This window comes from Artemia franciscana, chromosome 9, assembly GCF_032884065.1.
Source record: "Artemia franciscana chromosome 9, ASM3288406v1, whole genome shotgun sequence".
NCBI lineage: Eukaryota > Metazoa > Arthropoda > Branchiopoda > Anostraca > Artemiidae > Artemia > Artemia franciscana.
Genome location: NC_088871.1, coordinates 5426568 through 5437896, shown reverse-complemented (window position 1 = coordinate 5437896; position 11329 = coordinate 5426568). Strand labels below are relative to the sequence as shown.

Sequence of the window (11329 nt, the reverse complement as noted above, 5' to 3'; positions counted from 1 at the left end):
TATTTTCTAAGATTTGCAATTTCCCCCTTCAGCTCCCTCCAGTGTCAACAGATCTGGTCAGGATTTGACATAAAAGCTCTGAGACCTGAGTTCCTTCTAAATATCAAGCTTCATTAAGATACGGTCCACCGTTCTTAAAATAAAATACCTCAATTTTTCTAATTTTTCCAAATTAACAACCCCTCGGTGGTTCCCCTTGTTACCTTGAGTGTTGTAATATTTTTTTCTCTTGTTATGTTTTTGCTTTTTGTAAATATATTTAGCTGTTCTCCCACCAGCCAGCAACATTGTGGCTATTCCGGATGGCAAAAGGGCCAACGGTATGTCATTTTTGGATCGAACCGATGCCAGAAGAAATCTAATTAGACGTTTTTTACCTGTACCTCCGGGTGCATCCAAAAAGTTCATTTCTCCAACTAGGTTATCGACACAATGCATTATCTCATCATAAATGCTTTTTTGTTCAGACGTTAACTTATAAATATTTGTTTTTACATACGACAATAGATAAATCGTGTTGTAACTTTGTTAACGATCCAATTCTACACATGTAGAAATAGCAGCAGTACGATTAGGTGAAGGCATTCCCAAATGCTTGCGAAAGTTTGTTTGCCACAGATAAGCTAAAATCTTCAATCATAACTAAAGTGCAGTTATAAATTTCTGTTGTAAAGTCCAAGGTCATATCTGACCTCTCTAGCCATATTCGGTGGAGTATATCCTCGGCCATTTGCGATTTGTATTTCTCCCATAACTCTGTAGGAGATGAATGAGAGCAAGTTCTTAATATGATTCCAAACCATGCATGAATTTGACCTGGAGTTGACGTTTCGTAGACGTCATTGATGCAATTATCCCAGTGTTGGTCGTTCTCCAATATATTTAGATCTTGGCATGCACTACAATAAATGTCATGCATAGTCCCGTTTACAATTCTCAAATGCTCAAAGGACGTCGGCTCGAGTACACTAACCAAAAGCAGGCAGAAAAGAAGCATTCATGTTGATTGGAGTGAATGGTCTAAATTCTTCCTATCGTGGTTTCTTTGAAGATAATAGGTTGGCCGTAGACTGACTCACCTCTTTTTTGCCATTCAAATTATTTTTTATTAGCATTCCACGTGTAATACGTTGGGCACTTAGAATACAGCATTTTTTTTGCAAAAAAAATCAGTTTGACATAACGGAAGAAAGCAATTAACGTTGTATCCGGTGGATTCAGGGATCTTTGATGGATTACGATTACATGTAAATCTATATAAATAAAAATGAACTGTCCGTCTGTCTGCAACTAAGTATGACGTCAATATATATATAAAAAAACAAAAAAACTTAAAAGAATTAAAAACTATCTTCTATACTAAAAGACTGAAAAAAAACTAAAAGAAAACTAAGCAAGAGCTAAAAGCTCATATGGCACTTGCGACGAGGTCGGAAGAGCCAAGAGCTCAGATCAGAGGCTTAACCCCGGCCAGAATTTAAAATAAGAGCTCTGAGTCACCAGGTCCTTCTAAATATCAAGATTCATTAATATCAAATCACCCACTTGTAAGTTAAAAATAGCTCAATTTGTCTAATATTTCCTCTTCCTTCAGCCCCCCCCCCCAGATGGTCGAATCGGGGAAAACAACTTTATCAAGTCAATTTGTGCAGCTCCATGACACGCCTACCAACTTTCATCGTCCTAGCACGTCCAGAAGCACCAAACTTGCCAAGGCACTGAACCCTACCCCCAAACTCCCCCAAAGAGAGTGGATCCAGTCCAGCTACATGAATCACGTATATCAAACATTTATAAGTATTTTCTAAGATTTGCAGTTTCCCCCTTCAGCTCCCTCCAGTGTCAACAGATCTGGTCAGGATTTGACATAAAAGCTCTGAGACCTAAGCTCCTTCTAAATATCAAACTTCATTAAGATACGGTCCACCGTTCTTAAAATAAAATACCTCAATTTTTCTAATTTTTCCAAATTAACAACCCCTCGGTGGTTCCCCTTGTTACCTTGAGTGTTGTAATATTTTTTTCTCTTTTTATGTTTTTGCTTTTTGTAAATATATTTGATCTAAAAGATTTCCGCTGAAGGAAAACCGAGATTTTGGTTACAATCCTCACCATAACAATGAAGATTACTTTCACCGACGTATTGTTACTTAAATAAGAAAGTTCCTTACTGAGGAAGGGCATCCTGTAGTCTGGTTGAATTTTCCACTTTCAGTTTAATAACTTAACCTCATTGATTGTAATCTTCGCTGTTATAATTAATCTTAGAGGTCAGCGTGGCTGAGTTCCAAAACCTTTTTACTGTACATTTAGAAGCAACACACAGGTTCTGGAAATACGTTTTTACTTAGAATATTTGATCAGTGTACTTCCAAAACCTTCATTTTTTTCTTACGCAGCACAAAGTAAATTGGGGGGGGGGGCAGATGGAGTTTATGCCCATCCCAAGATTTGGCCCAAATTGCGCCTCTGCCCTCTAGTGCAAAATTTCCTCTGGAAAGTTCAGCCTTGGAAATTTGCCCGCGCAAGGAAAACAACCCCATGAAAACCCACCCAAGCACAAAATCCCCCCAAAATATCTGTATACTTCCCAATTACAAACACTATACTTAAACAATGGAAAAATGTGTAACTTAAAGATCCATACCCAGGTGCTGGGAGGGGGGGGCATGGACTCATCAAAGGCACAATTTTATGACTAATCAACTATGTTGAGCAAAATGGCGATCTCAAAATTCTGATAAAATGATTTTGGGGGGAACAGGAAGTGGGTGGGAGGGACTAGGTTCCCTCAAATCTTCTTGGTAACTCGAAAAGAGTATATATATATATATATATATATATATATATATATATATATATATATATATATATATATATATATATATATATATATATATATATATATATATATATATATATATATATATATATATATATATATATATATATATATATATATATATATATATGTATATATATATATATATATATATATATATATATATATATATATATATATATATATATATATACATATATATATATATATATATATATATATATATATATATATATATATATATATATATATATATATATATATATATATATATATACTAGCTGTTGGGGTGGCGCTTCGCGCCACCCCAACACCTAGTTGGTGGGGCGCTTCGCGCCCCCCCCAAGCCCCCCTGCGCGTGTAAGTCGTTACGCGCCATATTAGTTACGCGCCATATTAGTTACGCGCCATTGTAGTTGTGTCCCTGTGTCCCACCTGTGAATATAAATAGATTTATATATGTGTTTCAAACTACGTAAAAATTGCGAATATACAACATTCTTGGCTTTCCCATTGTCTGTCCATATACAAAGCCGTATGTACTAATAAAGACGTCATATGCAAACGCTCTTTTTACAAACAAACAAACATGCATACACACAACTCGTTTTTATATAGATAGATAGATAGATAGATACAATACAAATTAACTACGTAAAACTTGTGAATATACAACAATCTTCGCTGTCCTATTGTCTGTGCGTATAAATAGATTGTCAGGTTTACCGACCCTCAAAGATGCAACATACAATTGTACATTCGTAAAGCAATCTGTATTAATATCTATACCGCATTTTTCTAGTGATTGCCCTTGAGCTTTGTTGATGGTGGTTGCAAATGCTAATCGAATTGGGAATAGCAATCTTTTAAATTGAAAAAGCAGATCCGTTGGAATCATGGGAATGCGAGGAATAAGAACAGCCTCACCCTCATAAGGCCCTGTCAAGATTGTGGCATCTATTAGGTTTTCCATTGTTTTTTTTTTTACGGCAAGTCGCATGCCATTGCAAAGCTTTGGTGGGTTGATATTTCTTAAAAGTATTATTGGTACGCCTATTTTTAGTTGTAGCAGGTGTGGTGGACACCCTGAAGGATCTATGGAATTTAAAAATTCAGATGGATAATTAACCACTTCATTTGGTTCCGAAATACAAATTAACTGCGTAAAACTTGCGAATATACAACATTCTTCGCTGTCCAATTCTCGCTGCATATAAATAGATTGTCAGGTTTACCGACCCTCGAACATGCAACGTACAATTGTCCATGGGAAAAACAATCAGTATTAAGATCAATACCACATTTTTCTAATGATTGACCTTGAGCTTTGTTAATGGTGATTGCAAATGCTAATCGAATTGGGAATTGCAATCTTTTAAATTGAAAAGGCAGATCTGTTGGAATCATGGGAATGCGAGGAATAAGAACAGCCTCACCCTCAAAAGGCCCTGTCAGGATTGTGGCCTCTATTAGGTTTTCCATTGTTTTTTTTACGGCAAGTCGAGTGCCATTGCAAAGCTTTGGTGGGTTTATATTTCTTAAAAGTATTATTGGTACGCCTATTTTTAGTTGTAGCACGTGTGGTGGAAACCCTGAAAGATCTATGGAATTTAAAAATTCAGATGGATAATTAACCGCTTCATTTGGTTCCAAAGCTGTGTCGACTGACTTGTAAAGGACTGCCTGGTCTTGAATCTTGGTCAAAACAATATTGTTGATTTCGTGGACGTCTATATTTTTGGGTGCGAGAATCGCTCTTTCACTTAGCCATTTATTATTTTTAGAATTTTTTAGAATATTCGGGAGTACTTTTTCAATCAATTCATTTTTGGACGTCACTAAATTACAGAAATCAGCAGGTAGTTGTATACGTCCTGAAATTGAGTCTACTGGGAGCTTTCCGTTTCCCATTGCCAGCAATTGATCTGAAAATGTTTGACCAGAGTCATCGTTTTGCAATCGGACACGCATATTTGTAGTTAATTTTAATGTTTTTACGTGTGCCCATAAATTAGAATTTTTCAGGCAAGCATTCATTTCGTCTGCAGGAGTTGATCTAGGTATTATAGGTAATGTTTGCCTGAAATCTCCCGCAAGCAATATTAAGGTGCTGCCAAAGGGTTTCGACTTCCCTCGCAAATCTTTCAAGCATTGATCCAGAGCCTCGAGCGATTTTTTGTGTGCCATTGTGCACTCATCCCAGATAATAAGTTTGTATTGCTGCAATACTTTAACCATCCCAGATGATTTGGAAATATTGCACGTGGGAGTTTCTGTAGAATGCAAGTTCAGAGGCAATTTCAAAGCGGAATGAGCAGTTCTTCCACCAGGCAGCAATGTTGTGGCTATTCCGGACGACGCAATTGCCAACGCTATATCATTTTTTGATCGAATTGATGCCAGAATCAGTTTTATTACAAACGTTTTACCAGTACCTCCTGGCGCATTCAATTCAGAATTTCTATCACTGATGAAGTACAATTGTAAAAATTTATGATTCTCGCCTGAGAATGGTAGAAGGGACCCTGCTTTATGATAAATTTGCCCTTTTACTTTGAAAGTAGACATAAATTGATCTGGATTTTCGATTTGGGCTCCAAACGACGTCATTTGGAAACATGAGTTGTATTGTCTGATTTTTGACAAAAAAAACGCTTAGATTCTGACGTAGTTCCAGTAAGGAAAGTATTCAATGGCTCTGGTGGTGCAGCCAATAGAGGAAGTTAACTTTTCCTGAGGCGCAACACATTCCCATTGTTTCACCATTGAATTTCAAGGCCTTGCAAGAGGGACAAATTTTAGACATTGTCCCGATTTGAACACATCTACTCAAGCTATAATCATCGACTGGGTTGTACCTGAATGCCAGGCGATAACTTTCAGATTGCTCTGATTCCTCGGCACCCTTTCTTTTCTTACTTTCTCTATCAGCAGCAAGCCTGTTTCCCTGCTGGTCTTTTGATTCCTCGGCACGCCTTCATCGACTGGGTTGTACCTGAATGCAAGGCGATAACTTTCAGATTGCTCTGATTCCTCGGCACCCTTTCTGTTCTTTCTTTCTCTATCATCAGCAAGCCTGTTTCCCTGCTGGTCTTTTGATTCCTCGGCACGCCTTCTTTTTTCACTTTTTCTTTTAGCAGCAAGTCTGCTTCTGCGTTGCTCTGGTAGTTCCTCGGCATGCTTTCTGTTCTTTCTTTCTCTATCAGCAGCAAGCCTGTTTCCCTGCTGGTCTTTTGATTCCTCGGCACGCCTTCTTTTTTCACTTTCTCTTTTAGCAGCAAGTCTGCTTCTGCGTTGCTCTGGTAGTTCCTCGGCATGCTTTCTGTTCTTTCTTTCTCTATCAGCCTCAAGCCTGTTTTCCTGCTGGTCTTTTGATTCCTCGGCACGCCTTCTTTTTTCCTCGGCACGCCTTCTTTTTTCACTTTCTCTTTTAGCAGCAAGTCTGCTTTCGTGTTGCTCTGGTAGTTCCTCGGCACACTTTCTTTTCTGACTTTCTCTATCAGCAGCAAGTTTTTTGGCATAGACTCTTTGAGCATCTTCATCAGTCATTGTAAACTTAAACATTAATAGAATTCTACGCGAACATATGTCTTATATAACTTGAATGACGTCACCTTCAAAGCAAAAATGATGGCAACTAATTTCATGACGTCAGCCGAAACATGACGTCACCTGATCCACGATCCACAGATCCACAGAAAACTTATTTTTATATATATAGATATATATATATATATATATATATATATATATATATATATATATATATATATATATATATATATATATATATATATATATATATATATATATATATATATATATATATATATATATATATATATATATATATATATATATATATATATGTTTCCATAAAACTTGCGAATATACAACATTATCAGGTTTACCGACTCTTGAACCTGCAACATATTGGATTTTTGTCCATGGGAAAAACAATCTGTATTCAGATCTATACCGCATTTTTCTAATGATTGCCCTTGAGCTTTGTTGATGTTGATTACTAATCGAATATTCCCTGTGTCCCCGTCGTCGTTTATATATCTCCCCGTGCCCTCAGCGTCCCAATTGTAGTTGTGTCCCTGTGTCCCGGTCGTAGTTTATATTCCCTGTGTCCTGGTCGTCATTTGTGTCCTGGTGTCCCAGTCGGTAATTTCTCTTTGAGTGTCCCGGTCGTCATTTACATTCCATGTGTCCCGGTGTCCTGGTCGTCATTTGTGTCCCGGTCTGTAATTTCTCTTTGAGTGTCATGGTCGTCATTTATATTCCCTGTGTCCCGTTCGTCATTTGTGTCACTCTTGAACTTGCAACATATTGGATTGTTGCCCATGAGAAAAACAATCCGTATTCAGATCCAAAAATATACCGTATTTTTCTAATGATTGGCTTTGAGCTTTGTTGATGGTGATTGCTAATCGAACATTCCCTGTGTCCTCGTCGTCATTTATATATCCCCCTGTGCCCCCGGCGTCCCCGTTGTAGTTGTATCCCTGTGTCCCAGTCGTCATTTATATTCCCCGCGTCCAAGTCGTCATTTGTGTCCCGGTGTCCCAGTCTATAATTTCTCTTTGAGTGTCCCGGTCATCATTTATATTCCCTGTGTCCCGGTCGTCATTTGTGTCCCGGTGTCCCAGTCTGTAACGTCATCTTATAAAAATACATACATGACGTTATATTTCTCAATCCTTATAGTGACGTCAGTAGACAAACACAGTCGACAGTCGATAAACATGACGTCAGTACACAAATAACTATATATATATATATATATATATATATATATATATATATATATATATATATATATATATATATATATATATATATATATATATATATATATATATATATATATATATATATATGTATATATATTATATATCTATCTATATATATAAAAATAAGTTGTCTGTGTGTCTGTGTGTCGAGTGACGTCATGTCTAAGAAAATCGTTCAGAGACAAATTTTTAATTTTAAGTAGATCGTGGACAGAAAAATGTGTAATTGTAAAAAGACTGAAAAACCTACAATGGCAATAGCCGAGGAAGTTGCTGAAAAGACAAATTTATAATTGTAAGAAGATCCTGGACGGAAAAATATTTAATTGTAAAACGACTGAAGAACCTACAATGGCAACAGCCGAGGAAGCTGCTCAAAGAGTCTATGCCAAAAAAATTGCGGCTGATAGAGAAAGTAATAAAAGAAAGTGTCCGAGGAAAAAACAAGGAAAAAAACTGAAAAATAAAGGAGAAAAAAAAATAAAAAAAAAATAAAAAGTTATAAACTACAAAAAAACTAAAAAGAAAAAAAAAGCTAAGAAAAAACTAAAAAAGGGTAAAAACAAAAAACAACTAAAAAGAAAAAAAGGGTAAATACACAAAAATTTATTTCATCTTATACCAATTCAAAAACGAATGTATATACAGATCGGGACACCGGGATACAGGGAATATAAATGACGACCGGGACACAGGGACAAAACTCCAATGGGGACGCCGAGGGGCAGAGGGGAATATAAAAATAACGACGGGGACACAGGGAATGTTTGATTAGCATTCACCATCAACAAAGCTCAAGGGCAATCATTAGAATCAAGAGGTATAACTAAAAAATACTAAAAAAGGTAAAAAACTAAAAACTAAAAGAAAGACCAATTCAAAAACGAATGTATATACCCACCGGGACACAAATGACGATCGGGACACTGGGACACAGGGAATATAAATGACGACCGGGACACTCAAAGACAAATTACAGACTGGGACACCGGGGCACAAATGACGACCGGGACACAGGGAATATAAATGACGGCCGGGATACAGGGACACAACTATAACGGGGATGCGGGGGGCACAGGGGGATATATAAATGACGACGGCGACAGAAGGAATGTTCGATTAGCAATCACCATCAACAAAGCTCAAGGGCAATCATTAGAATCATGAGGTATGGATCTGAATACGGATTATTTTTCCCATGGACAATTATATGTTGCATGTTCAAGAGTCGGTAAACCTGACAATCTATTTATATGCATAGACAATGGGACAGCAAAGAATGTTGTATATTATTCGCAAGTTTTACATAGTTAAAAGACATATATATATATATATATATATATATATATATATATATATATATATATATATATATATATATATATATATATATATATATATATATATATATTCACAGGCGTACCAAGGGACACAACTACAATGGCGTGTAACTAATATGGCGCGTAACGACATACACGCGCCGGGGGTTTTATGGGGGGCGAAGCGCTCTCACCAACTAGGTGATGGGGTGGCGCGAAGCGCCACCCCAACAGCTAGATATATATATATATATATATATATATATATATATATATATATATATATATATATATATATATATATATATATATATATATATATATATATATATATATATATATATATATATATATATATATATATATATATATATATATATATATGTGTGTGTGTGTATATACGAATGTATATACACACCGGGACACAAATGACGATCGGGACACCGGGACACAGGGAATATAAATGACGACCAGGACACTCAAAGACAAATTACAGACTGGGACACCGGGACACAAATGACGACCGGGACACAGGGAATATAAATGACGGCCGGGACACAGGGACACAACTACAACGGGGATGCCGGGGGCACAGGGGGATATATAAATGACGACGGCGACACAAGGAATGTTCGATTAGCAATCACCATCAGCAAAGCTCAAGGGCAATCATTAGAATCATGAGGTATGGATCTGAATACGGATTATTTTTCCCGTGGACAATTATATGTTGCATGTTCAAGAGTCGGTAAACCTGACAATATATTTATATGCATAGACAATGGGACAGCAAAGAATGCTGTATATTATTCGCAAGTTTTACATAGTTAAAAAGACATATATCTATATATATAAAAATAAGTTGTTTGTCTGTCAGTCGACTGACGTCATGTTTGTGTGTCGACTGACGTCATGTTTGTCGATTGACGTCATTATAAGGATTGAGCTGTATGTCGTCATGAAGTTGTTTGTCGTCTGACGTCATGTTTGTCGACTAACGAAACTACAGACCGGGACACCGGGACACAAATGACGTGTTATGTCTGTTATCACGTAATAGAGGCAACAATCTTGACAGGGCCATTTGAGGGTGAGGCTTTTCTTATTCCACGAATTCTCATGATTCCAATGGATCTGCCTTTTCAACCTAAAGGATTGCAATTCCCAATTTGATTAGCATATTTAGTTTTCAGTCCAGAACCACTAAAGCTATTATGTAAATATCAAAAATATTTATGTTGTCTGAGCAATAATTTTTAGTTTTTATTTCAAAATAGAAAATTACCTGACAATTTTAGAATTATATCTATCTATATATATAAAAATAAGTTGTCTGTCTGTGGATCAGGTGACGTCATGTTTCTGTGTCGACTGGCGTCATGAAGTTAGTTGTCGTCATTTTTGCTATGACGGTGACGTCATTATAGATTTTTAAGACATATATGTTCACGTAGAAATCTATTAATGTTTAAGTTTAAAATGACTGATGAACTTACAATGGCAAAAGCCGATGAAGATGCTCAAAGAGTCTATGCCAAAAACCTTGCTGCTGATAGAGAAAGTCAGAAAAGAAAGCGTGCCGAGGAATCAAAAGAACAGAAAGGAAACAGGCTTGAGGCTAAAGAACGCAAAACCGCGCAGTTAGATGAAGATCCACCTGGACAGCGAGAGTCAAAACATATCAAAACTGAAAATGATATAAAAATAAGTTGTTTGTCTGTCTGTCGACTGACGGCATTAGGATTGAGCTGTATGTTGTCATGAAGTTAGTTGTCGTCATGTTTGTTATGACGACGTCATGTTTTTCAACTGATGAAATTACAGACCGGAACACCGGGACACAAATGACGACCAGGACACCAGGAAACAGGGAATATAAATGACGACCGGGACACTCAAAGAGAAATTACAGACAGGGACACCGGTAAACAAATAACGACCGAATCTATCTATATATATAAAAACTACCGTTGGGGGACATATAAATAGTTTGTCAGGTTTACCGACTCTTGAACATGCAACATAAAAAAAAAACAAAAAACTGAAAAACAAAAAAAAACTAACAAAAGGAAAAAAACTGAAAAATAAAGGAGGATATATATATATATATATATATATATATATATATATATATATATATATATATATATATATATATATATAGGCGAGAATCATAAATTTTTAAAATTGTACTTCATCAGTGAGAGAAATTCTGAATTGAATGGGAAACGGAAAGCTCCCAGTAGACTCAATTTCAGGACGTATACAACTACCTGCTGATTTCTGTAATTTAGTGACGTCCAAAAATGAATTGATTGAAAAAGTATTTCCGAATATTCTAAAAAATTATAAAATTAATAAAAGGCTAA

General features: G+C 36.3%; 1 protein-coding gene across 1 annotated transcript; it reads right to left on the bottom strand.

The window, feature by feature from the left end:
* Window positions 1-571: 571 nt before the first annotated feature.
* LOC136031556 (uncharacterized) lies at window positions 572-997 on the bottom strand. Its single transcript, XM_065711223.1, has one exon. It carries the CDS (start codon window positions 995-997, stop codon window positions 572-574), a length of 426 nt encoding a protein of 141 aa, XP_065567295.1.
* Window positions 998-11329: the final 10332 nt, after the last annotated feature.

Bases quoted from the DNA above. Each gene is read 5' to 3' on its own strand.
- LOC136031556 (XM_065711223.1), bottom strand. From the start codon at position 997: ATGCTTCTTTTCTGCCTGCTTTTGGTTAGTGTACTCGAGCCGACGTCC.